Source organism: Sporobolomyces salmoneus (assembly GCF_050403485.1).
Source record: "Sporobolomyces salmoneus JCM6883 DNA, S_salmoneus_JCM6883_v1_ctg7, whole genome shotgun sequence".
Lineage (NCBI taxonomy): Eukaryota > Fungi > Basidiomycota > Microbotryomycetes > Sporidiobolales > Sporidiobolaceae > Sporobolomyces > Sporobolomyces salmoneus.
In genome coordinates, this window is record NW_027481156.1 from 1 (window position 1) to 26074 (window position 26074).

The window sequence follows — 26074 nt, forward strand, 5'->3', positions numbered from 1 at the left end:
ACACTTCTTTCGGAACGGGTTTCCGCTTGAACCAATGCAAGAGTTGTTGTAGTTTGTGTGCACTATTCTGTCCGCCGTCTGTATGTCATTTCGAGAGGGCTCGATCAGCTGAGACTCGATTAGAGACCTTCGACGAAGAGAAGTTGCTCGAACCTCTTTCGCAGAAGACTATTCAGCGCTGCATGCGCGCTTCAGCTCAAACGCTCTTACGTTCGCTACTGTCCAGGAGATACTGAGACATACGATGAGGTCCGGGAGTACGGGCGGCGACTCTTGAAGCGCAAGACAAACCTCTCGAAAGCTCAAGAGGGACTGAGCGAGGTCGACGCTGTGATATTGGCAAGGTAAGAGCTACAATGTTACAATGGTAGTACAAGGAACTACCGTCCGTCCATAGGTATCATGCAAGTTCATCTGTCGAAGTACGAATGATCCGGGTGCATTCGTCAAAACGAAACGTCAGACGTTTGGCTACTCACTGCGCTGTAAGAACTTGAGCGTCACTCGGTTCACGATATTGTGATCGGTCGTCGCCAGTAAGTGCGTTCCACCATGAATTCGCTCGATACGTTTGTGTTCGGGGTCGACTGCGAAGAGGAAAGACAAGCACGATCAGTCTTTGACGAGCCTGGCATAGGAAGTCATTCAATTGGACTCACCATTCACTAGAGCATCGTACCATTGCTGCGCTGCATCGTCGGGAGATACTGCCTTGTCTTCAGTCGCGAGGAAAATCAAGGTAGGACATTGAATCCGCTCAAACACTTCTTTCGGAACGGGTTTCCGCTTGAACCAATGCAAGAGTTGTTGTAGTTTGTGTGCACTATTCTGTCCGCCGTCTGTATGTCATTTCGAGAGGGCTCGATCAGCTGAGACTCGATTAGAGACAAGTCACGCAGAAGAAGCCTCACGATTGTACTGATACCGCTCCAAGAACACTTTTCTCCGTTCCGGACATCGATCCGTGGTTCCAAAGAAGTAGTCACCTGTAAGTCAGAAGCAATTAGCGCTCGAAGAGAGACGGAATTCGAACAAAGCGGTTGGCGGCACTAACCTGCAACCTCGAGCGCTCCTTCTGGCATATCCCCAGACTTGTCACCCTGTCCATCTTTATTCGCGGTTGCCCATGGTAGCCATTCATTTTCCAAGATCTTGATCATCTCCGGCGAGCTAAAAACATACGAAAACGAAATTCAGCTTTGTGGTTTCCATTAATCGGAACTGAGGGTACTCACTCCTCAAAGTAAGACGGTGATAGCATGACGATAGCTCTGACCTGTACGAGAAGAAGAAAGCTGCAAGTCAATTTCCGTTCGCAAGCAGGGAGAACTCCGAGTAAAAATCACCTGTTTCGGTCGTCGAGACGCGGCATGCACGCAACAATGAGCTCCGACGAAACTCTCCCCAAACACGACGAACGGTCTATCGCCCAACACTGCATCGATTGCGTCCAACAACTCTTCCGCTCGCTCCTACACCTTCAAATGTTTAGCCTTTCTACAGTGTAAAGAGGTTTGAATCCTCGGAACGTACCTCTAGGTCCTGAAAGTAATCTAGCTGTGATCCAGTTGTTCGTCCATAGTATCGAGAATCGAACGAGACGAGGTTGAACGAAGTCCTCAAACGAGCATCTTGAAACTGGTTCAGGAGGGATGTATCAGCGCGCCTGGATCTCGTGACAGAGGACACCGATCTGAGCTCACTTGATTGATGAACGCCTCACTCGAAGAAGTCCCAGCATGTACGAAAACAATTGGTAGTCGGTCGTCCAACTTTTCGTCGCTCGGCGGAGGTGGATCGACGAGACTGTGTTCGATGCTAGAATATACAGGATTGATCGTATAGTATTGACTACTGCTAACTCCGTTGACGAGACCATCAGTTGAGGTCTTGACTGGCAAGTGGGGCAGAGGAGGAAACGGAAGAGGGAGAAACAACTCACAGATTCCGATTCGGTAGGTCAACGTAAGGCATTTCCTCGTAGTTCGTTCAGAGTCGTGTGAGCCGAAGTGGTGAGAGAGACAGAGAGAGATGACAGAGCGCTCGAAAGACTTGGTCGCGAAAATTTTGAAGTTCTTCGGCGTCCGGAGAATCTCCGTATTCTTTTTCGCTCAAACGGGCAAGTTCTCCAGTTGGCTCCAGTTACACTTCATCACTTTTCGTAAGCGCCGAATAAAAACGTTTCTCATTGACCGATTCGCAAAGAGTAATTCTTCGCAATCTTCTTCCCTTCGCTTCCGACTGCAGCAGGGGGTCGATGGAAGTCTACGATCCTGAACTTTTTGAAAGCCTCTCGAGATCTGACGGCCAAAGGTGCCGAAATGTATCGAAAGAGTGTGGGAGGTTACAGGAATGCGAAAAGAGAAACGACAAGAGCGAAACGAACCTTCTGTGCTAAACGAGTGAAGCATGGATCCCCAAAGAACGGATAGCTTAGAGCTTCTCGTCAACGAATGAACCTGAACCAGATGCTGGTGAATAAGTGCCATGAGCCGGGAGGTGATGGATCGCCTGCGACGAGAGAGAGTGTCAAGGCGAATTCTGTCAGCGCGGACGTCGATTCGAAGAACTCACGGTATCCCAATTCGCGCTCTCTTCCATCTCCATATCGATCTTGACGTCGTCTTCTCCGTCTGAATGAACTTCACCACCGTGGCGCGTTTCGGCTCCATCAGCTTCAGCCGCTTTTCTCGCCTTTCGATCCCGTCGAATCTTCTCCAATCGAATCGACAAGTCGGGACGAGCCGGCGTACGAGTCTTTCGAAGTCCATCAATCGTCTTCTCGTTGTCGTCTCCGTTGATCGGGTCGTCGAATCTGACGGCAGTCGTGGTCGTATGAGTCGAAACAGCAATCTTGAGACCTTCAAAGTTCGGATCAAAGGTCTTGTGTACAGGTTTCGCGGAAGAGATCGTAACGATGAGATCACCTGTAGAGCAAGAAAGATTCGCTGATGAGCTAAAAGTGCCAGTGACGAAGAGAGTACAAGAATGACTTGCCGAGAGCCATCTCGATAGCGAGCTTGATGAGATAGGCGACAGGATGGAACTCTGTCGCAGTAGAGACGACAGGTAAGGGAGACGTGAAGGGCCACAATGATAAAGCGAGGTGAAAGAACGGCGAGTTTGGCGAATACGATGAACGAAGAGTCGAGAGAAATTAGCAGATTGGCAGAGAGGAGAGCAAGTGAGCGAGACTTACGCATGTACGTGAACGAGTTCGGCAAACTCATCCTGCAGTGTAAAGAGCGGTCAGCAAGATTACTCGAACGTCGAGGAAGAACCCCCTTTGTCTGCGGCGTTTCTAGTCCGTTCGTCGCGAGAGCGTTGGCTTTTATCGCTTTCAGTGACTTACAGACCGATGATCATGACATCGCAGCCAATCGAGATCCAGATCAAGTTTCGATTGAACCTGACGAGAGGTCTGTATCGCTCCAAACCTTGACCAACGAGTCGTTGCTGCCGAGGTAGAAAGAGTCAGCGTCTTCATAGTACGCCACGAGGACGAAGCGACGACTTACGTTCACGCATCGCATGAACCACAAGTTCAAAGCGGCATCGACGACGAGGTAAATACATTTTTCGACTCGATCCCAGACGATGTTGATTTGTTCGTAACGATGACTGATCTGAAGACGAGCAGGGATCCAGATACAGTACTACAATACGAAGCTGGAGTTGAGCGGTCTGAATCGCAGTTATCGAAGGAAGAGAAACGAAGGGCTTACGACCGAGATGCTGGAAGGAGGCGAAAGAAGCGAAGGTACGAATCAGTGACGACGAGTCGGTCGACAAGGTAGGGAGCGCAGGAGCTGCACTTACTTGATCAACGTGATCAGGAGAGCTACCGAGTACTTGAGCCACCTCTGACTCTTGGGATCGGACGAGAGCACTGAACAGGGAACGAGGTTTGAGCTTCAATGGGTCGTGGAACATGCATAAGAGAAGGGAGCCTACGGTTGACTCGACTGTACCAGAGACAGCAGCAGAGACAAGTCAGTTCGCGCGCAAGAGTCGGCCGTTGACAATACGAAGCACGCACTGTGAGGCGGGAATCAAAAGTCAGCTTTGCCTTCTCCCCTCATAAGCCGTGCGAGCTCACCTTGATAATGATTTGCTAAAGTTGAGGCGAGAGATCGACGAAAGAAGAGTGAGTGAGCTCAAAGCGTCTCGAGAGCGAAGGAGAACACGACTCACAAGGAGGAATTGAACTTGAAGCGCCCAGCACGTTAGGATTCTGTTCACAGTAGGGTAGGCTCAGTCTCGACGAGCCGTGTATAGGCGGGAACGACTCACGAGAAGAAGAAGGCAAAGGAGTGGGTAATTTCACCGACTAAATAAAGCCAGCATAGGACGGCGAAGATCTGCAAGATCGAGGATCAGTCAGCATGTCAATGAGAGAAGTAGGAGTATCGACAAGCTCACCCAACAAACGACAATTTCGCTCCCTAATTGGAATCGAGCTGTCAGTGCACGCCGGAGAGGAGTCAACGATGGCAGAGCCAACTCACAGATCATGACAGTGTAGGCGCTCAGCCTGTGAGTCTGCTTATATGCTGTGTTGCAGCATGAGATAATGAAGCCGATAACGAAACCGAAAGCGAGTGTGGCGACTCTGTAGCAGAGACGTAGATAAGCGGGCGTAAAGGAGGAACCAGGGAAAATCGAAAAACGTACTTCAAATCTCGATCCGTCACTGGTTCTGGCACATACGGGTGCTCTGTCTGAAAGGCCATCGTCGCTTCGGGAAGAGCAGAGAAGGAAAGAGGCGAAAACTGAGCAAGGTGAGTCGAAACCGCCGAGGAGGAAGGAGAAGGGAATCGATCGAGGCAATCTCGACGAGCTTCGAGACAGAGGTGCGAGCGAGATTAACGATGAATTCGTGGCTCGCACAAGCCTATAGGGTCCGCGAAGAAGCCTGAGCGAACCGGAGACAGAAGGGCGAAAGGGAGAAACGTTTTTGATGGACTTCCCTCATCGGCGACGTCGTCTGTGTTGAAAGATGCTGGCGATTTCGCATCGTAGAAGGTCGAGATTGTCCCAGCTGGCAAAGAACGATGAGCAGTGAGAGGGGAGAGGACAAGAGAGCGGTGCTCGACTCTTCATCTTAAATAACTTCTTCAAAGCCGCCTTCGACACCAGACGATCACCCGACGAGCTCACAATGGCCGCTACAGTCTGTCAAAACTCTGCCCACTCTAGCCCAGTCCGATAGCCGCCATTCGAGCTCGAAATTGATGGCGATTCCAGAACTTCCCCCAACCCTTCTTCCAACAGTGTCGCAAGAACCTCTCGAGGCCTCCTAGACCTCGCCACAAGTGCGTAGAAACCTCCAAGACGGAAGTTGCTAAAATTGAACCCTTCAGTCCGTTAATTTGGTGGTTTCCCTTTCTTTCTCTGACCTCCCGCTCCTACCTCTCCGATCTCGCGAGGGTATTCTTGTTCTCCGCCGAACCCTGCGTTCGAAACGCTCTGTCCCTCTGTCCCATGTCTTTTCCTCATCTTTCCCGCGAGGCGATTCCTTGTCAAGCGTCGAACCTGTTTCAACTCCTCTCTCGCTCTGACATCCCACCCCTTGCCGACTCCAGCCTCTCCATACGCATACTACAATCAGCCTCTCCATACGCATACTACAATGGGTTGTGGATCTTCAGTACCAGTCGATGTCGAGGCAGAGAAGCGCAATGCTCAGATTGAAAAGCAACTGGCAGAGGACAAAGCAAAGATGAGGTGAGTCGTCTCTTCTCAAGAAACTCTACTGGACTCAGAGTGCTAACGTTCGCGAGCGTTCTCAGGAAGGAAACCAAATTGCTGTTCCTCGGCGCCGGAGAGAGTGGAAAGTCGACCATTCAGAAACAGTTTCAGCTTCAGTACGGCAAACCATACACAGACGAACAGAGACGGGAGTATCGAGACGTTATCTACGACAACTCACTTCGCTCGATGCAAGTGATTATCGACGCCCTGAGCGATATTTTAGCCCTCGAAATCCCGGCGAATCTAAACGATGCAGTCGAATTCATCATGTCGTTCGGCGAAGATCCCGAATTGGCAGCACCGGACGGAGAGATGGATCCCAAACTGGCGAGAGCACTTTCGCAAGTTTGGGCTTTCGAAGGAGCCAAAGAGGCCGTCGAGGTATCTCACGAGTTTCAGCTGAACGATTCGGCATCTTAGTGAGCGAACTTTCCCTTCTTCGCAGATAAGAGACTTACTATTCGCTCGTTCGCTACCAGTTACTTCGACAACATTCCTCGACTCGCTCAACCCGGATATCTCCCCTCCGATCAAGACATTTTACGATCACGAGTCAAATCTGTTGGTATCGCAGAGACGGTACTCGACGTTGGTGGAAGAAAACTACGACTCGTGGACGTCGGAGGACAACGATCGGAACGGAGAAAGTGGCAAGGCGTCTTCGAAGATGTCGAAGTCCTATTGTTCCTCATCTCAATCTCCGAGTACAACCAAGTTCTCTACGAAGACGAGACGGTTTCCCGATTCTCCGAAGCAACGACTCTCTGGTCTTCGATCGCAAACTCGCGGTGGTTCTCTCGAACGAATGTTATTCTGTTCTTGAACAAGATTGACCTGTTTCAACAGGTACGTTTTCTCCTTTCCTCCTCGCTTTTCCGAGCTGAGCTGACTTCCTCCCATCGTTATTCTAGAAACTACCGGTCTACCCACTGTCAGACTATGTGACAGAGTACAAAGGACCTAATGACTACCACTCGACAAGTTCCTACCTCGTCAAATCGTTTGGATCGCTCTATACGAATCCTGCGAAAGAACTGATCGTCCATCTCACCTGCGCGACCGGTAAGCTTCCTTCGAGTTTCGTCAGCGAGCTACTCACAAGCTGATTCCTTGACCCTCCAGACGCGGCTCAAGTACGACCTGTCCTCGCCGCCATTCAAGATCAGATCGTAGCTTCGAACATCCTCGCAGCGGGTATGTTCTCCTTTCTCCCTGTTCCTGTCAACACGAAAGAAACTGACTCGTCTCCTCCCATGTTGTAGGTATGCTGTAAACTCGAATCCACTGAGCTGTCAGATTTGTTCTCGTATTTCCCTCGTCGTTCTTTCGTTCTTTGTCGTTTTCCCTCTCATTCTGTCGTTCTTTTTTCCGCTTCTCCCGCCTGTTACACTTGTCATGTTCCTTCCGTGTTCTTCCACATCGCCTTCACCCTTTTGTAATCGACCGCTGTGTCATGTTGAGTTTTCAACATCGATTTCGCAGGTGCAATCGCGAGAACACCCGCCTGCGAGTGCGTTTGTTCGCCTTTGAGACTTAAAGGCTCGGCTGAAGATAGCAACTTTGTTACGCTGAGAATTCTGCGAAAGTCGACTTCTCCAACAGCGCTCGGAGCGATTTCGGGATCACTTCACTCCTTTCCACATCACTACCTCAACCTACGCACCGCAACGATCGCAAGACTCTTCTAGTTGAAATACAGACTTCGGAGCAGCTCCTCCCGCCTCTCCTGTCGACCTCGATTCCTCGTCATCAACACTTCCCCATCTCCGTTCCGTCTTCCCTTCTTCTACGCCCACAATCGCGCCAGTGTCTCCCCCAGTACCATCAGTTTAGTGAATGGCTTCATTCTTCTCGTTTTCGAGTCCGATCGAAGTCGACGTTCACCTAGAGAATGAGGAAGATCGACAATCAGTCGAAATCAAAGGTGCAGCACCGAGCGGGAAGGGACATGATCTGGCATTGATGGATAGGGAGAGGTGTCCAGTGTACTATGATGGAGAAGCCGTCAGAGGTCAGGTACGTTCGAATCCTCTCTCTTCCCGCACTGCTGGAGGCAGCTAATCACTCCCTCTCGAGACAGGCTATCGTGAGAGTGAAAGATGGTAAAGGGATTAAACATGATGGGATCAAGGTAGAATTCGTTGGGAGTATCGGTTCGTTTTTCCACCCCACCTCTTCGTTCTCCCGTCTTCTTTCCCTCTCCTCTGACCTTCGTTTGTGCTGGCGTTTCGATAGAGCTGTTCTACGATCGAGGCAATCATTATGAGTTCCTCTCGCTCGTGCAGGAACTCGCGACTCCGGGAGAAATGAGAACGGCTCAATCTTTCGATTTCGAGTTCAAAAACGTTGAGAAACAATATGAATCTTATCACGGAATCAATGTCAAACTACGGTGCGTTACATCTACACCAGTATCGGTGCCGGAACATCGGGAACTCAGGAGCAATCTTGACTTTGCGTCGCAGGTACTTTGTTCGAGTGACAGTTTCGCGAAGAATGGCGGATGTCGTCAAGGAGAAGGAGTTATGGGTTCACTCGTTCAGGATGCCTCCTGATACGAACAACTCGATCAAGATGGAAGTCGGAATCGAGGATTGCTTGCATATCGAGTTCGAATACAACAAATCAAAGTCAGTTATCGTTTTTCATCGTTATCAAGACTCGTAGCTGAACGATTTCTCTCGCAACCGAATAGGTATCACCTGAAAGACGTGATAGTGGGGAAGATCTACTTCTTGTTGGTTAGGATCAAGATCAAACACATGGAGTTGAGCATTATCAGGCGAGAAACGACTGGAGCGGTACCGAACCAATACAACGAATCAGAGACGATTACGAAGTTCGAGATCATGGACGGTGCACCAGTGCGAGGTGAGTCTCCACCGATTTGTCTCTCTTGTTCGAAGCTGATCGAGTTGGCGGGCTGCGACTGTGATAGGCGAAACGATTCCTATTCGATTGTTTTTGGGAGGATTCGAGTTGACACCGACTTTCAGAGATGTCAACAAGAAGTTCTCGACGCGGTACTACTTGAATTTGGTCCTGATCGACGAGGAGAACAGGAGATATTTCAAGTCAGTCTCTCTCGCTCGCAGGCTCATAGCGTGACGCGCGAAGTTCTGTCGACTGACTCGTCTCGTCCTCATAGACAACAAGAGATTACGATCTATCGACAAGATACACGAGAACTAGGCGGACCTGATTCATCTGAAAACTCTTTACCTCCGATTCCCGCGACAACTCAACATCAGCAGATCCAACAGCAACAACAACGACATCTGAGTCAGATCACGGATCAAGACGGTCCCATTCAACCGAGTACGATTGCTCCGGGTGAACCTTCAGCTCCCTCAAACGGTCCTCCTCCCCTGCAAGCTTGATCGTCGTTTCTATGTTTCTATATCCTTGACTCTTTCTCGTTCGCTCTCTGTTCCAGTATCTTCAAGCCCTTGTCGTGCAATACCCGTGTTTCTAGCCTCAAAGTTAGTGTTGAGTGAGGGGAAAGTCGACGCGTTATTTCGTTGGGAAGACGAGCAGCGGAGGCTCCTTTGCCGCAGTAAGGCTTCTAAGATGCACAGCAACCGTATAGGCCGTGTTCGAACAGCAAGGAGGGAGAAGAAGAAGTCGGAGATTCTTCGAGACCCCTGGGAACTTTCGGAGAGTCTAAGAACCTTGAGTTCCCACCGTCACCACTACCTTTCACCACTCGACCTCGACGTATACCCAGAGTTCACAAGGCTACGGATCAGCCTCATCGAGCCGTTCTTCCGCCCAGGACAGCGACGAAGAAGGTTCCTCCCTTTAAGATCAAAACACGACTTTCATCTTCTCGTTCAACGGCTGTCGGAGTGAGTATCAGGGTCTACGCAGAAGATTGTACAAATCATTAAGATAGCTCGTGAGTCCTCAACCCTTCCATCTGGCTGAAGAGACGAAGGAGGCTCCTCCTCATCAACACACCACCCCTCTCCCTCTCTCCTCATCACGAATTGAATGTATTACGGGTTCCACTGTGCTATCATGCCCTTTAAGTATGATTCCAAATGATACTGACCCCCATCCACGCCCTTTATCCATTCCGCTCGAACCTTCCCTTTCCCTCTCTCAACAGGAACGGTTCCCGTCCGTTTTCTCTCTTCAAAGCTATGGTTCGACCACGAGCAAGACCGTCAACTTCATCGCTACTGACAACAACGACGCTCCTATCGACGACATTCTCGACTGTCTTTGCGGCATCTTCCTCTTTCCCCAAAGTCGACTTCTCTTCCCTCGGCACCGTCGCAGTAGTCGGTTCATTCGCCGGTCTCTCCCTCTACGACCCGACAAATCCACCGCCGACCTTCGATGCATCGAGATCAACGGTTTTAGCGAGACGGACAGACGGAACTCTGACCAAAGTCGGACAAACGGATGAAGGAGGATCGATCGATACCGTTTGTCAATCTCCGGATGGAACGTTATATGTAGGAGGAAACTTTACAAGAGTCGACGATATAGGAGCAGTCAACATCGCGAGGTACGATCTGGAGGGAAGGAGATGGGAAACGATGGGAAACGGGTTAGATGGACAAGTGAGAGCGTTGTCGTGTAACGGTTCGACGGTTTACGCAGGAGGAGAATTTGGACCGGTCAGCGAAGGAGGAGGACCGAATGTCGCGGCCTGGTCAACAGAAGAGCAAAATTGGGTCGATTTACCGTTCTATGGATTCGATGGAGCGGTCGAAACGATCGATAGCTCACGAGATGGACAGTCCGTCTTCTTTGGAGGATCCTTCTCGACAACGTTCTCGAATTCGACTTCAACTACGACTACCGGTTCTTCATCAGTCGCGAATCCTGACGCCGCCGGCAATTTGTACCCTTCTCTCGGTTCTTCCCTCTCCCCGATATCTCTCAATCAATCCGACTACTGGGCGTCACCGACGACTTACACCTCGGGATTCGGAAGGCCTGAATACGTCTTTTGTCCGAAAAAGGAAGATGGAATCGGTTCGAGTTGGTTGCTTGTCGATGGCGCGGTCGGATTCTTCATCGTCAGGTTATACCGCGAGTTGAACGTACGAGGTATCAGGTTGGGAAACACGTTCTATGAGGGAAGGGGAACGAGGAATTTCTCGTGGGTTTCTCGACCCGTCACCTGATAAAATCTTGCTGACGCTCGACTCGTCTCTTTAGGCTCGTTTCGATTCCGGACAACCAAGTCCTCGAACTCACGTACTCGACCGACCCTTCGAACCCTTCCGCCGGTACTTCAACCTGTTCCGACAACTGCATCCTCGCTCACAACTCTTCAATCCCTTATCAAGATTTCCTCTTCCCGGAAGGAACGACGATGACTGGGTTCCAACTCAACGTCAACGGATGGTACGGAGCTGGAGGAGGATTACACCTGATTCAGTTGTTGAGTCAAGGGTCGTACGCCTACGCGACCGAATCTTCGAACGTCAACCCGTGCACGAATGGATTGGGAGCCGTCGCCGCTTCGAGTGTCGAAACTGACGGGAACTGGACGACTCGAGAGGTCGATACTTCGATCGCCGGAACGACTCAACAAGTTCTCGTCGCGACAGTTCCAGGAGGTTCGACCACTTCCTCCCCCTCGATTACCTGGTCTCCCTCAGTTCCTCAAGATGGGAACTACGCTGTCTACTTCCACACTCCCGGTTGTACGAGGATGGAGAACTGTGGTGTTCGAACTTCGGTCAAAGTTACCGCTTCTCCCACTTCTGGATCAGCGAATTCGACGACGATCGAGCAGACGAACGCGGACGATCGAAGTACTCTCATCTACAACGGTACCCTCTCGGCTGGAACCGATACCTTCACCGTTTCGATGTCTCTCGCCGATGGAGCCGCGTCAAACTCGGGAACGAACTATCAAATCATCGCCGACTACATTAACCTCGTCGCAGCTTCGACGAACGGTACTTCGACGCAGATCAATCGAGGATACGGTCTCTACGAGTACGCGGTCGGAAACAGTCAGGGGACGTTCGGCGATAGCGTCGTCGATTCAGTTTCGAAAAACGCTTCTTCGATCATGACCAACTCGACTGGGTTCGACGCTCTCGCCTTCGACCTTAACCAAGGAGCAAGCGTCAGTAGTATCGTCACGATCGGAGAAGGACAGGATACCCGAGTTTTCGTAGGAGGAGAATTCACCTACACTGCTCGACAAGGAGGAGGAGGATCAACTTCGCAGAACGTCGTCGTCTACTCGGCGGGTCAACCTCAAGCTGCGCCGAACGGTGGCCTTGATGGTCGTGTCGACTCTCTCCTCGAGTTGAACGGAGCTCTTTACGCTGCCGGAACTTTCGAAACGACTTCAGACGGTTCGATCACTGGACTCGACGGTTTCGCTCGCTGGAACTACTCTTCACCTTCGTCGTCTTCCTGGGAGAAACTCGGAGGAAGTGCACCTTCAGTCGTTGGATCGATCGCTGGACTCGCCGTGGTCAACACCGGATCGGGTCAAAAAGACGGTTCAGAGGATGCGATCGCCGTCGTAGGAGGAGGAGGATCCGGTTTGGCCTTCTACGATCCGTCACGATCAAACTGGAACTCTTCGATGGGCGCCCTCCTGCTCGGAAACTTGACGGCAGTCGGAGGCACGACCGATCTTTCGGAAACGAACGCGACAACTTTCTACGCTGGAAACATCCAAGTCGCGATTCAACATGCGACACCGGGAGGAGCTGTACTCAGTAGTGGCAAAAACGGTCAACCTCGTCTTAGTTCTTTCGGATTCGACTTTGGATCTTCGGAAACGACTTCGACCTCCCCTGCTTCTTCCTCCTCCGCCCCTACTTCGTCTCGTTTCCGTCGATCCGACTTTGAGCAGTTCACCTCCTTCGACCTCCTCACTCGCTCTATCGACCCTCGATCATCTCGACTCGTCCTCGAACCTCGAGCTCCTGCACCTTCTCCCGCCGCGAACCTCACCCTTCCTACTCCGATTCAAGCTATCGCCTCGTCAACTGGATCGAGCGAGGAAGTACTCGCCGGAGCCTTCTGGAAGAATGGATCGACCGAGTTGATGCTCGTTGGAGGATCTTTCGTCTCTTCGGAAGGAGTTCGAAACGTCGGTGCTTACGATCCGAAAGCTCAAAACCTCACGGCGCTCGCTGGTGAAGACCTCGTCGGAACTGTAACGAATCTCTTGGTCGTCGACGACACGCTCTGGATTGGAGGAAACTTCTCGACCGCGAACGGAAGACAAGGGTTCACGACTTACAACCTCAAAGCTGGTCAAACTGATGACAGTCAACCTCCTCTATCGGGTAAGTCTGCTTCTCGTTCTCTTGCGTGGTGATTGTCGCTGACCCGGGGTATGAACAAACAGGTTACGCCGGAAATAACGCGACTCTGAACGTGATTGCTCAACGACCTGGATACGATTCCGAGATCCTCGTCGCTGGAGCTTTCGCTTCGGCTGGTTCTCTCCCCTGTCAGAGTGTCTGTCTGTGGGATACCGGCAAGCTGCAATGGTCGTCACTTGGTGGAGGTCTTCAAGGAGCTGTCGGTTCGATCGATTTCGCAGGAGTGAGTATCTCTCATCTCAACCCCCGTCGAATAACGCACTGACGCCTCTCATCTCGGAATAGTCGAACTCGCAATACTTGATCGCTGCTGGAGAATTCCTTCTCGACTCTTCGACCGCTTACATCGCGAAATGGAACTTCAAGAACTCGACTTGGAGCGGTATCGGAGCTCCTTCCGACCTGCCTGGACCAGCAACCGCCTTCTCGGCTGACGACTCGAACCTCGACAAGCTCTTCGTCGCGGGGCGTTCGACTTCTGGATCTCCGTATCTTGCGTTCTGGAACGGTTCGACTTGGACCGACATCAACAACAACACTCTCGCTGCTGGATCTGGGGTTCAACAACTCGCTTTCGTTCCGCTTCAATCGGATCATGAATCGAACGACATTATCGAGAAGAATCGAATGCTCCTCGTTTCGGGAGCTCTCAACATCAACGACACGTCTCTCTCCGCCGCCCTCTACGATGGTCAAGATTGGTATCCTTACCTGGTCTCGTCTTCGGCGACGGGAAGTGCTGGAGTCATCTCGCAACTCTTCTATTCTTCGACTAGTTTCTCCCTTTCCGGTGGTCGTGAGTTTCCTCTCACCCTCTTTCTCGTTCGTGCAACGTCTCACCTTTCACGAATTTTGTAGATCACCTCGCGGTCGGTATCGTCATCCTCATCTCGATCGCCATCGCCCTCGGAGTCATTTTCCTTCTCGTCTTGATCGGTCTCCTGATCGCACTCTCTCGACGCAAGGACGAGCCTCAATACCCACCGAACCGCAACCTCGGCGCTAGCACGAGCACTACGTCTTCCGCCGAAGGTCTTCATCGTCCGAACTCGCTCCTTCAAACCGTAGGAGCTGCGACGGCCGTTCTCCTCGATCCGAAAGGAGAGAAAGGAATGCATCACGATCACGACTCGATCACGGGAGGCGGGATGGACTTTGACGGGGCTGCGATGAGTTATGGAAGTGATTACGGAGACGATGGCGAACCTTCGACGGCTCTCGCGAGATACTCGTTCAGTGCTGAGAATCAAGGAGAACTCAGCATCTCGGCGAACGAGCAGCTATCTATTCTCGAAGCGACAGATCCGAATTGGTGAGTCCTCCCCCTTCGCTTCTTTCCCTCGAGAAAGTGACAGAAACTGATCTCGTTGATTCGGTTGCAGGTGGATGGTCGCTAATTCGGCAGGTCAACGAGGTCTCGTACCACAGACTTACCTCGCCTAAGACTCCTACTCTACTTCCCTTACCTTAATGGACATTTCAAACACATTCGTTCTCACCTTTCATCGCAAATCTCGATACCCTTCTCCTCGCCTCTTTTCGATTTTCTCTTCGTACCTCAACTATCACTACCAACTTGATCCACACTCGCTACTCTATCCTTCCCCCTTTTCTTGACCATCGTAATTATCTTCCAATTACTATTTTTCTTCACAGGTTCTCTCATACCCCTTTCCCGTCGTCGTCAACTCTTTCTTCCCCCCATCCTCCATTGTCTCTCCCCTGATCAGTATACCCTCCCTCTCTTCTCCCACTATGGCGCGTATAATTCTCATTCCCTCTAGCAGTCCACTGGTTATGAACTTGCAAATTCTTTTTGGTAACTCATTTCTAACTGATTCTCTTTTCGGGAGTGATCGCCTCTTCAGTGCGTCTCTTTCGCTGTACTAATTTCTAGCGGGCCACCACGGCGCTCTCTCGTCGAGATGAGGTGAGAGAGGAAAGACTCCGAAAAGCGGTACTACCTCTTTTTGAGTTTGCAGTTCTCGATCCTTTCCTCCTCTTTCTTCGACTCTTCCTCTCTCACAGCACTCGAGACGAGACAACTCCTTGACGACTACGACCTATCGACGACTCACGAACAAAGATGCAATCGCCTCACTCTCAACCCGCCCGTGACTCTGAAGGACTCGACCACCGTCACGCTTCGACGGCTGAACGACTTCGACGACGCTTCGATTACAGTCGTCTACGTGATCCAGCTCAAGGTTCGACTGCTCTAGCAAGGAAAAATCACTTCGTTGCAGCCGTTGGTAAGTTTTCTTCTCTCCTTCAAGTTCGAACGACGAGCTAACTGCTGACTAACTTCTCGAGCATAGGAGAGTTCGTCGGAACCTTCTTGTTCCTCTTTTTCGCTTTCGGTGGTACCAACGTCGCGTTACTTCCGAGCACGAGTGTAACTGGTCAGTTTTCCTTTCTTTTCTTCTTCCTCCTTTCCCTGATCGTATCTTGCAAACTTGCCCCCGTCACTGACACGTTTAATGCTACACAGGTGGAACGCAAGAAGGACAAGGAGGTCTCCCAGCTGCGACTGCCAACACTTCGAATTTGCAAGTCACTCGTTCTTTCTACTTTGTTTTGCGCAATCTCTGTATCGCTGACCCGGGACAATCGAGGATCTGAACAGGCTCTACATCTCCCTCATCTTCGGTTTCTCGCTGTAAGTTCGCCTCGAGGGACAGAGATACCTTTGCGGACAGTGCTCATCGCTTTTCGCATTCTCCAGTGCTCTCAACGTCTGGATCTTCTTCCGTGTCAGTGGTGGGCTCCTCAATCCTGCGGGTACGTTCTCTCTCTCCTCGAAGTCATCCCTTGGTGCTCGAAGAAAGTGAAGACTGACGGCTTGCTTTCGTTACTCCATTTTCACTCGACTCACTCGACTCTCCCTCCCCAAAAAATACGTCAACTGTGTTCTCTTCCTTGTCCCAGTTGCTTGGGGTATGATGCTCGTCGGTGAGTGGCTGATCAGCTCGACTTCAACGACGAAAGACTCACAGTACAGAGTGTCGAAACTCAATGTTGACATTTCCTCAATCTCTCTCAGGAGCTATCACTCCCCTTCGTTTCGCCATCGTCCTCGTCGCCGAGCTACTTGCAGGTATTTGTGCCGCGGCGGTCCTGAGCGCTCTACTTCCAGGACCTTCAACTGCCGTACGACTTTGACTCCGGGAATGTCGATCGCTCGAGGCTTGTTCCTGGAAATGTTTTTGACTGCGATGCTCGTACTTACGGTGTGAGTACAACATTCTCTCTCGGTTATTCATTCGATGATGCCTCTCCGACCACTCGTGAGAGAAGAGTCGAAAGTCAAATGTGAATGAAGAATGGACCGAGCGTTAATCTTATCTCCTCCCTTTCTCGCTCGACAGACTCATGCTCGTTGCTCACAAGAACAAATCTACCTTCCTCGCGCCTATAGGAATGTAAGTCAGGACTTCTCCATCGAAGCTTTATCCGAGCTCAATAGTGATTTCTTGGACCTCTCAGTGGTCTCGCTCTCTTCATCGGTGAACTCGTAGGAGTCTACTACACTGGAGGATGTAAGCTCCTTCTCCATCTCGTTGCAAGCGGAAGAGTCCGATAGCTGATCTTTTTCGTCTCGATTTTCTTGTTTCGTTCTTTGCAGCTCTTAACCCTGCTCGTTCTTTCGGCCCCGACGTCGCTTTGGCTACTTTTGAGGGCTATCACTGGATCTACTGGCTTGGTCCCCTTCTAGGTAACTCAGCTTACGCTCATCTCCTTTCGAAGAGTACTCCTTTGACTCTTTTGGCTCGACCGTCAACAGGAGCGACGCTCGCCGCTGGATTGTGCCATTTCCTCAAGTGAGCTAGACCCTCATCATTCCCGTCTCGCCGTTCTAACCTTCTTGTCGCTTCAGATGGATGAGGTTCGAAACTGTCATGGGTCCTGAAGACGACGTTTCGACTGTTCCCGCTCAACACCGTTCCGAAGATTTCAAGCCTTCGAATGTCGCTGGAAAAGGCAAAGCGACCTCTCTCGACGTTCAAGGTGAGTCTTCAACTACATTCTTTTCTTCTGTTACTCGAACTGACTCGAGTTGCTCGATGAAGGAGAAGAAAGACAAGCTTACCACCGCGCGCAACCTCCCCCTTCTGCTGACTACGACGCTCGTCTTGGTCGTATCGAGCATCTCCTCGAGAACCTCACTGAGCACGGCTCCGCTCGTCGTGGGAACGACAAGACGCTCGTTGGGGATGATCACGTTTGAGGTTATTTTCGCAATTCGCTTTCGGTTTCTGTGAATCGTTCTCGAGTTTAGCTGTATCTACTATCTAGTACACGCTCTGCCTGTCTGTCTCAGTTCTGTTGTCGTGAATGGGAAACTCCGTCGTTTCTGTATTTGAGAGACTCTTACAGAGCATGAAGGCGAACGAATGATCGCAAAAACGTTCCGCTTTTTCAATCAGAGCATCTCGATTGAGCACGCGCTCAATATCGACCGCAGTCTCTCTTTGCGTCAGACTCACAACGAGAGTGTTGCGGTGTTCAGACAGCTGCTATGATTGCGTAGAGAAGGGGTAAAAGCACTGCATGATTAGGGGTAAAAGAGCGAACGACGAATACGGAAAGGGTATTAGATACTGTATGTAGTCTATTAGCGAAAGTTGAGCTTGACGAGGAATCTATCGAAAAAGAACAGGTTCAGTCTCGACAACCGTTCGGAAGAGGAAGAGGGAGAAGCGTACAGAAGGATATCCATTAGAACGTGAGTTGATGCGCAGATACAAGCGACGACCAGATCGGGCTGTAAAGCGATACGTTTTCAGCAGCAGGACGAGAAGAAGAGAGCGAGAATCAATTCTCACATGAGTTCGAAGCTGATCCAATCCGACCTGTGACCTCACTTGAAATCCTCAGCTCACGTCTTCAATAGGAGCTAAGAAGGTCCAAGACTCACGCTCGTAACATCGATCCCATAAGCGAGCCAACAAACCCCTCTCGCCATCCAACTCGAGAACAATTCCGCGATCCAAATCACGAGTGAAGCCGAGATTGTGAGTCGATAAGTGTAAGGGTCGGAAGGGTCGGCGAAGGAGAAGAAGGGGTAGATGAGTTGGTTGGGTCCCCAATGGAGAATCGTCACCTGTTAGAACGAAGAGAGAACGAGAGGGAGGATGAGCTTGGAGCAGCAAAGGTGATAGAGAAGAGGAGTGCGAAACGAACCCAACCGAGGAATGCGACCACTGTGACGAGCGAGAGGGTGAGCAGATCGATCGCACGAGAAGGGAAGGAGGAAAGACTCACTCGTCACGTTTTCAGAAAGGTTTCTCAGATAAAACACTGCGCAAGACGTTCATCAGTTTATCTCCTCGCAACTCCCTGAACGATCGATCGATCGACTCACTAGTAGCGACACTATGTGAATACTCTGGCCACTCCATACTCGTCCCAACCGTCCACCTCAACAACCGATGAAAAGTTTTCGACATGCTCAACGGATACCACAAGATGACGAACGACGAAGACAAGAGCGTGATGTAGGCTGCTTGATCGGGGGAACGGAGACGAGCGAAGAGGTTACGGTAGAAGACGTGGTAGGTCAGTTGGAAGAGGAGCTGAGGGACGTGCGAAAGGGAGTTAAGGTCGAACGAAAGGAGGAGACGGGAAAGGGAGGAACGTACTCGGAAGATGAAGACGAGGGATTGGGATCGGACTTTACGCTGTAAGATCCAGTTACTGACGTTGTTGAGGAGCTGTACGCTTTGAACGAGAATCAACAATCATTCATTATTCATTAAGAGCTGATCAGGGAGAAGACGCACGTTGATAGATAGAATGAGAGTCCAAACGTAGACCAAACCTTCGAAATTCGAATGCGGTAACGTCGAAAGATAAATCGTCGCGAACCCTTGACCCATGATCAACGTTAAAAGCGAAAGCGCGATCGCCGTCAAGAACCACAAGAAACGTCGATAGGACCTCGGCATCCTTTGCGTCAATTGTCGTTCGAGGAACCTAAATCGCTCCGAATCTCCATCGTCAATTCGCGCGCTTGGGGAGGAGGAGGGGAAGAGAAGGAAGAGGACTCACGTTTTCTGAGCCGGGGTCAAAGATCTCCTCCAACTATTCCTCCTATCCGCCCTCAATTTCCCAAAACAAGCCAAAGCGGGCATCGCCATCGTCGCGAACGCCAACAAGACCCAAGTCGTCTTCCTCTCCCAATCCCACGAATCCGGATTATTCGTTGGATCCGAGTCATCCCCTCCTCTTCTTCCTCCTCCTCCTCCTCCTCCTTTGTGGTGACGACCGCCGCCGTCGGAATGGTGGGAACGTCGTCCGAACCCGTCGAGATCGAACTTGTGGAGGAGGAAACCGAGGAATAAGCTGGAGGTCCAGAAGAGTGAATACCAGAACGCTCCGCCGAGTGAGGACGGCCACCAGTTCAAGCGATCTGAGGAGCGCAGAGGGGGACCAAGTAGTCAGTGCCGATAGAGGTAGACACGGACGAGAAAGAAAAGCGAAAGAAACGCACAAAGATCGAAAAGTTTCGTGACGAAAACCAACGCAACAGCGAGATAGACTCCATAGTCTACCAATGACAGAGGTGAGCTCGAACACTTCGACAGAGGTTCACTGAACAGAGCGAAAGAGCTCACAGACGATGAGGAAGAAATAGAAATTCGCATCAACTGGTAAATCTTCATCTCCCTCTGTCGGTACTTCCTCGAGCGGCTTCTCCTCCTCTGGTGACCACATTTGATGAACCGTTGGATGAGACGATCCGAAGAGTTCGAGGTCGAGGTCCTCCTGGGTTGTATTCATCGAGGAATCGAGGACTGCGAATTCCGTTTTCTTCTCTTCGGGTTGTACTCGCTGGTCTTCAATCCAAGGCAGTTTCCTCAGCAGTACCTCGAAAGTCCCAGGAGGGTCACTCGTCGAAGGTGGCCAAGGGATATCTGGAATCAGACAAGACAGCTATCAGCACTCTTTCGCACGGAAAGAAACTGATTCGAGAGATCCCTCTGACTCACGCCATGGAGGTTCTTCTTGGTAAGGATCTGAAACGGGGAACGGGATACTACACCAAGCCCAAACCTGTGTCCCTCGTCCCATCTCAACTGCATCAGCGCTTTCGCTCACGAGTCTTTCGAGAATTCGAGAGAAAGAAACCTCAAAAACTCACGATACAACAAGGCAACATGACTAGTAAAGCCCAACGTTTCCACCAACTCTTCATCCATCTCTTTACCCTCTTCTTACCCGGTCTCAATAAAACCCAATTGATCTCGTCCTCCTCATCATCATCCCCTTCCTCCTCCTCGTTCTCTTCTTCTTCCGGAATTGAACGTTTCGGTTGCGTTCTTCTCGGTAGCGGTCCATCGATGAATAATCTCCCACCGGCTGTACTAGCAGCGTTCAAAGAGGGCCTAGGGACGTTGAAAGAATCATCCAACAATCTTTCCCTCTCCCTCGTCCGTTCTCTCCCTCCTCCTTCGTCTATCTGATCCTGCTGCCCCCTTTTCTGTCGTTGTCGTTGGAAGAATCGTTTAGCTCCCCCTCCTACGTTCTTCAGTCTCTCCCGCTTCGTCGGACTCTTGCCCGGCCCTACACTCGAGAGTTCTCCTCCTGTTGATGAAGTCGAAGGAACCGGAGAAGGGGAAGCAGAGGAAGCGAGTACGTGTGCGTGAAACCTTCCCGGTCTATAATTCGGTTGATCTACTCCATCATACGGTACGAGTTCAGCGTCGAAGGGGAAGAGAGATGAAGAGAAAGAGAGGAGAGAGGGACGTACCGTTCCAGTTTGAAGGGTCGTCGGATCCTTGAGAGAAGGTAGTGAACATTCACCTGCGCCTTTGGGACCGCGCGCGTTCGATGAGGCAGTGAGAGAGTGAAGGAAGAGAGGAAGAAGAGGAAAGAGGCGCCCCGTTCAGTTAGGGGTCGACTCGAACACGTTCTTCTCGCGAGGGCAACTCTCTATAGACTACTCGACAGCGCGAAAACACTAGGGAAAGAGGGAGTGAGAGCGGAGAGGAGTGGGGTTTGACGATTCCAAAACGAAGTAAACTAAATTTGAAAACGAAAACGAACAAACTGAAAAACTACACAGGAGGAAAAGAACCAGTGATCACAGACTTGGTACGTAGAATAAGAGGGGGTCGAGAAGGGAAGCTACGGTTCGTAGTGAGGTTAAAAGAGGGGAGTAAAGGTAATGAAAATCGAAAGAGTAGGCAGCAGAAGAGTTCAGGGAGGCAGTTTCATATTCTTTGCCGGGCCGCTTATTGTTGTTCACTGGTAGATTCAGCGGATTCCTCAGTCGAGCGTTGGGGTCGTTTGAGGACCGTCAGGCGTTCTGCGTGTCAAGAATCTCGATTCTCATCAGCACATCCTCCTCGCGCAGGCAATCAGAAAGAGAGATCCAACTGACCATGAGTAGCACTGATCGTGTTGGTGTAAACTCCAGTCGCTTCATCCTTGTTCGACGCGACCGAGAACGAAGCTTCGGCGAAAACGAGCGATCTGTAAAAACGAAAACGAACAAAAAAATACTCTAGTCAATTTCATACCTCGAAGGACCTGAGTGATTCGGAGTTCGTTCTTACCCTTTCTCAATCATTTGTAAACGTTCAATCGCGGCACCATGGGCGAAAATCGTATGCCACGAAGTAGGAGGTTGTTTATATTCCTCTAATTCACTCTTCCCTTATCAGCTCCTCTTTCCCTCAATCTCACCTAAGAAAGTGAGAGTGCTTACCTCCTTCGACAGGTGCCCTCCCTTTATCAGTCGTCGCAATCTTGTACATCAAATAAGGTTTCCCAGTCTTTGCGTTCTCTCGTTCCTCGATCACCCCTAATCGTCCAATCAACGTCATCTTTGCTACGTCTCGAGCAGAGACTCGCGAGGTCGAGAATGCCTAGAGAGAGAGAGGTGGCGAGGGAGGGAGAGTGAGACGAATGAGGAAAGTCAGCGAGAGATTGGAGGTGGGAGCGTGCAGAGAAGAAGGAGGGAGGGATTTACGCGGGTGGCGAGACGGACAGAGGGGAGGAGAGTGGAAGTCAACATGTTGAGTAAAGGGCTGGTGTGTGGAGAAGAGAGAAGAGGGAAGAGATGGACGCGTCGGGAGATGGGAAACAGGTTAGCGATTCGTGAATGGGAGCAGAGTTTGAGCGTATAGACAAAGGTAAACTCACGTAGAACAAAGGTAAACAGGACGCGAAGAGGAGTTTGAATGCGAGAGAAGAAGGGAACCGGCGACGAGTGGAAACAAGATGAAACAGAAGGGGAGAGTTCTTCTTTCAATCTCTGGCACCTTACACGATCTCCCTATTCTCTCTGAAGTTGCCACTCTCTGAAGTTGCTCAGCGTTCCTTCGCTTATTTTTTCAATTTCCCCTCGAAATTTTCACTCGCTCCTCTCTCTTTCTCCTTGTTCTACCTAATAAGGCCTGAGTAGCTCGTGCTAAGGTCATCAGAAACTGCGAAGAGCTGGCTACAACTAGTGCGTTCGAATTCCAGGGCAGTGCTTGAGTCGTACTCGGGAACATTCCGACAAACTGTAATTGCAGCGAGCCTCGGGGACGAGTCTCACTCACTCCACACACAGCCTATCCAGTAGCCAAAGGAAGACCAGAGCTAGAGAGACTGAATGTGAGCGAGACTAACGGCTCCCGCTTGAATGGATTCGCTCGAGCTTGACTGAGAGCGACTCATCCATCGAGACGACCAGAGCTGCGAAGATATACCCGCCGAGATACAATACAGTTGAACGAGCTATAGGCAGGAGTAACGAAACAAGCTAGCTAGAATAAAATGATATTAGATGCGAAGAAAACTATGAACAACGTCTCTGGTCAGCTTTCATCTCGGTGCGGCGAGAAGATTGGGAGAGCTTACCTTTGACACCGTTCTGGTAGTACTTCTTCGGATGACGATACTTTCCAGTCGTCGCCAAATACACGGGAGCTGCTTCATCGCCCTCCTCGTCAGCCCCATTCTCGCCATCTTGGTTCTCGTTCGGTTCTCCGTCCGCAATTCGACCTTGATCTTGACCGAAAGTAGACGACGAGAGTAGTTCGCCAAAGTCGAGAATGTATTATCCAGTCCAAGCTTTCGAAGTGAGCGCGAGTTCGAGTTCGAAAGGTGTGACGATCGGTCGAAGGAACTCCTGAGAAACGACACGACGAGCTCATATTAGCTGACTGATCATGACAATAAGGCAGAGGGAGCGAGGACGAGACTCACCTTGCTGTCAATCTTCTCCAGTTGACTCTCCTCGAAACCGACCATTCCCTCTTCACCATCTTCCGCCGCGGTCCTTCGATTCGTTTCCGTCTCAGTCTCCGTCCTCATCCTCCCTGATATCCCTACTCGTCTCGGACTCCTGTTCTCCCCCGACCGACTCGTGGAAACCTCCTTCCGGCCTGACAGCTTCTTCGGCTTCCCATTCTCCTGCAGCCCTCGCTCAAAGTACGAGCTGATTCGTAACCTTGAACTTGCTCCCTTGAGTCTGTGTTTCTGCTTATCCTCCTCCTCCCGTTTCTCCATCAACTCGACCAACGTAACATATCTTGGTCGCAAAGTTTCCCTCATTCGTCATGCGTAACCAATTCTTCCCGAACTTTTGCCAATCCCGTCCGTTGGGTTTGTCCTTCAACTGTTCGTGTACCTTGTCGAGATTCTCGAGACTAGTCCTCTAGTCCTTCTCCTCGATCGTTTTCGCCTCAAGTCGGATTGAAGTTGAGCGATTTCGGCGTGCTTTTCCCTTCGATAACTCGACCATTCTGCTCGACCTCGTTCGAGTTCGGCTTTGAGGAAAGTGTTGTCGGCTTCGAGGGAACTGACGGTGCTCTGAAGAGTCTGGAGTCGTAAGAGAGAGGTGCGCGAGGTCGAAGTCGTCGAAGCGAGGTTGGCTTCCAGTTCGGAATGGGAACGTTGTAGACTCGAGTGAAGCGTTCGTAGGGAGGTGAGGGTCTCTGTAAGAACTCGACATTGGCAGTCAGTACAAGCTCAAGCGGAGCGGGAGAGGGGAAACTCACCTTCGACACTCTGACGATCACGCTGTTCCTTCTCAATGACTTGCATCAATTCCCTCTTGTCCTTCTCGGCAGACTCTCATTGTTGCTTGAGTCGTCCATCGCCTTGTTGATCGTTCTTTCTCGATTCCTCCAACTGTTTGAGTTGCGCTTCGACTGGTTCCCGCTTGCGCTGTTCCTCCTCTACCTTCGCAGCCGCCTTTTGAGTAGTAACGGGTTCGTTCGAGGTCGCCATCGACACAGCGGGGATCGAAGAGAAGAAGTCGAATGAAGTCGAAAGAATGGGATGGGAGTCGCGCGCAATTTCATCTAGGAGAGAGTACGGGGCAGCCGAAACGAGCCGCAGGCGGTAGTCGCACTGAGGAGAGCTGAAATCATGCTGGAAGAGGAGGTGTGAAAAGGAGGAAAGAGAGTTTCATTCAAAATTTCACTGTGATCGCTACTTCCCGAGCTCTCAACTCCTTCACCGTCGACTTTTCGTCTGCTCTCATCATCCGACTATCAGACGCCTACTGAAATGACTACCCAACCAGCTACCCAGCCTCCATCCGTCCCCCTCAGTTTTTCCGATTTTCCGTTAACAAACTCCCAAATCAGCTTCCCTACCCTTCGTTCTAGCACCAGAACTGTGCTAGAAGAGTAACTGGACTAAAAGGGTCCTCAATCCCCATCATGTGACCCTCCTCTTCGCTCGGTATGACTCCTGCGATCTCTCGGGTTCGGCGTCGTATGCTCCCGCTCTTTGTCGTATCGGATCAGTGCCCTTTCCTTGCTCTGCGGCTACTCTATCATTCGCTACACTTTGCCCTCTGCTCTCACGCCGTTCAAAGCGACCCCGCCGTCGATTCACTTTTGGTCCTCCTTTTCCCCTTTTCCACTCTCGGCTTCGCCTCTTTTTCTTCTCGGGCACAACTTCCTATTCTGCCTCTTCCTCCTCCGCCTGTTGTACATTCTCCTTGTCGGCTTGTTCAAGGGATGGGCGCGACATCCGGATGTTACAGGTGAGTCTCATTTGCTCTCGTGCGATTGAGAATCCTTTCGAGAAGAACCTTGTCATTCACCTTACTTTGACTCCCCTATAGGAGTCGAACCGGACTGGAAGAGAGTCTCGCCGATTGATGTCTCGGTTCCTGCGAGTCCCAAGAATACCCTCGTTCTTCGCGAAAGAGCTCGAGCCATTCTGACCAAACTATAGATCGCAGCCTTGACAGCGCCGCAAGCTCTTCCCTTCGTCGCTCGATCCTCTCACCGTGGTGTGGCTCCTCCGTTCCTTCAAGCAACGTGACGGTGGTGAAAATAGCTCATATCGCTCGACAGAAGAGCTCGAGCCAGATCTCGGATTGTCATCATTGCCTCGGAATTGGTCTGTTCTTCGTCTCCAGTAATTCGATATTGTGCCTGCGGGGAAACACAGAGCTAACTCGCTGGTCTTGATGCGAAAGATACCTTTCGGATTCCTCAGTCCTTTCGATCTTGTCATCCTCGTTGTTCTTCGATAGGCGACCGCACCTTGTAGACGATCTAGCTCAAACGTCGACAATCTCCGGAATTTGGCGCGCTACAGTGACGCGGGGGAGAATGCGATCTGCAGTGCTCCGAGCGCACAATCCCTTCGCACAGAACAGAAGAAGACTACGGCTGAAGCGCTGAAGTCACGTTTTATACATCGTCAGAGTAGAGGATTAAGGTGATAGCGAAGTAGATGACCTCGGGAACCGATGCCAGACTTCGTCGAGAGAGAGAAAACAGTGTCTCGCAACGGATTGTCGAAATACGTGCGCCAAATCCCGCTTCTCCTCTCTGGAGGAGAAGTACCAGAGGGGGAGAGGGGCGTACGCGAGTAGAGAGCGATATGCAGAGATAGAGAGGAGAGAGAGAGAGAGCAAGCGAGAGTGGGAAAGCAAAAGGCAGCATTTGGACGCCAAATTTTGCCTTCCATTCTACGCAAGCTAGCTGGACCGATCTCGGACCCCTCTCGTGTGTAAGCTGTACAAGTCATCGGACCTACTG

At 50.9% G+C, this 26074-nt stretch overlaps 10 protein-coding genes across 10 annotated transcripts; 5 read left to right on the top strand and 5 right to left on the bottom strand.

Annotated features, from left to right (window-relative positions):
• Window positions 1-479: 479 nt before the first annotated feature.
• On the bottom strand, window positions 480-1974 carry JCM6883_000811 (alpha/beta fold hydrolase; the record flags this gene model as incomplete). Its single annotated transcript, XM_076629819.1, has 9 exons — window positions 480-587; window positions 660-839; window positions 912-986; window positions 1055-1170; window positions 1236-1276; window positions 1347-1472; window positions 1534-1638; window positions 1704-1857; window positions 1943-1974. Coding segments are annotated over 9 exons (937 nt in total), but the record flags the coding sequence as incomplete, so codon positions are not given.
• Window positions 1975-2433: 459 nt separating this feature from the next.
• Window positions 2434-4515, bottom strand: JCM6883_000812 (uncharacterized protein; the record flags this gene model as incomplete). The annotated part of the gene is made up of 9 exons (XM_076629820.1): window positions 2434-2511; window positions 2575-2927; window positions 3200-3231; window positions 3353-3456; window positions 3519-3656; window positions 4195-4234; window positions 4294-4361; window positions 4423-4445; window positions 4509-4515. The coding sequence occupies 9 exons, from the start codon at window positions 4513-4515 to the stop codon at window positions 2434-2436; spliced, it is 843 nt and encodes a 280-aa protein (XP_076489985.1).
• A 1117-nt stretch (window positions 4516-5632) lies between these two features.
• Window positions 5633-7027, top strand: JCM6883_000813 (guanine nucleotide-binding protein subunit alpha; the record flags this gene model as incomplete). The annotated part of the gene is made up of 6 exons (XM_076629821.1): window positions 5633-5727; window positions 5793-6173; window positions 6234-6600; window positions 6666-6816; window positions 6877-6948; window positions 7017-7027. 6 exons carry the CDS (start codon window positions 5633-5635, stop codon window positions 7025-7027), a joined length of 1077 nt encoding a protein of 358 aa, XP_076489986.1.
• A 563-nt stretch (window positions 7028-7590) lies between these two features.
• On the top strand, window positions 7591-9134 carry PEP8 (retromer subunit PEP8; the record flags this gene model as incomplete). The annotated part of the gene is made up of 7 exons (XM_076629822.1): window positions 7591-7770; window positions 7835-7907; window positions 7990-8146; window positions 8220-8384; window positions 8450-8625; window positions 8693-8828; window positions 8903-9134. The coding sequence occupies 7 exons, from the start codon at window positions 7591-7593 to the stop codon at window positions 9132-9134; spliced, it is 1119 nt and encodes a 372-aa protein (XP_076489987.1).
• Window positions 9135-9899: 765 nt separating this feature from the next.
• RAX2 (Rax2p) lies at window positions 9900-14516 on the top strand (the record flags this gene model as incomplete). The annotated part of the gene is made up of 6 exons (XM_076629823.1): window positions 9900-10870; window positions 10930-13034; window positions 13097-13296; window positions 13359-13869; window positions 13932-14385; window positions 14456-14516. The coding sequence occupies 6 exons, from the start codon at window positions 9900-9902 to the stop codon at window positions 14514-14516; spliced, it is 4302 nt and encodes a 1433-aa protein (XP_076489988.1).
• Window positions 14517-15159: 643 nt separating this feature from the next.
• Window positions 15160-16235, top strand: JCM6883_000816 (uncharacterized protein; the record flags this gene model as incomplete). Its single annotated transcript, XM_076629824.1, has 6 exons — window positions 15160-15325; window positions 15392-15475; window positions 15565-15622; window positions 15700-15732; window positions 15799-15854; window positions 16117-16235. The coding sequence occupies 6 exons, from the start codon at window positions 15160-15162 to the stop codon at window positions 16233-16235; spliced, it is 516 nt and encodes a 171-aa protein (XP_076489989.1).
• A 53-nt stretch (window positions 16236-16288) lies between these two features.
• Window positions 16289-17301, top strand: JCM6883_000817 (uncharacterized protein; the record flags this gene model as incomplete). The annotated part of the gene is made up of 7 exons (XM_076629825.1): window positions 16289-16305; window positions 16442-16495; window positions 16560-16612; window positions 16699-16788; window positions 16858-16894; window positions 16951-17081; window positions 17144-17301. The coding sequence occupies 7 exons, from the start codon at window positions 16289-16291 to the stop codon at window positions 17299-17301; spliced, it is 540 nt and encodes a 179-aa protein (XP_076489990.1).
• Window positions 17302-17688: 387 nt separating this feature from the next.
• On the bottom strand, window positions 17689-20875 carry JCM6883_000818 (uncharacterized protein; the record flags this gene model as incomplete). The annotated part of the gene is made up of 15 exons (XM_076629826.1): window positions 17689-17716; window positions 17780-17838; window positions 17900-17926; window positions 17992-18177; window positions 18258-18277; window positions 18339-18374; window positions 18439-18649; window positions 18716-18787; window positions 18857-19049; window positions 19125-19485; window positions 19567-19623; window positions 19691-19990; window positions 20066-20129; window positions 20218-20750; window positions 20827-20875. The coding sequence occupies 15 exons, from the start codon at window positions 20873-20875 to the stop codon at window positions 17689-17691; spliced, it is 2196 nt and encodes a 731-aa protein (XP_076489991.1).
• Window positions 20876-21310: 435 nt separating this feature from the next.
• Window positions 21311-22095, bottom strand: RIM1 (Rim1p; the record flags this gene model as incomplete). Its single annotated transcript, XM_076629827.1, has 5 exons — window positions 21311-21384; window positions 21460-21551; window positions 21635-21719; window positions 21787-21946; window positions 22051-22095. The coding sequence occupies 5 exons, from the start codon at window positions 22093-22095 to the stop codon at window positions 21311-21313; spliced, it is 456 nt and encodes a 151-aa protein (XP_076489992.1).
• A 1586-nt stretch (window positions 22096-23681) lies between these two features.
• On the bottom strand, window positions 23682-24113 carry JCM6883_000820 (uncharacterized protein; the record flags this gene model as incomplete). The annotated part of the gene is made up of 2 exons (XM_076629828.1): window positions 23682-24004; window positions 24068-24113. 2 exons carry the CDS (start codon window positions 24111-24113, stop codon window positions 23682-23684), a joined length of 369 nt encoding a protein of 122 aa, XP_076489993.1.
• Window positions 24114-26074: the final 1961 nt, after the last annotated feature.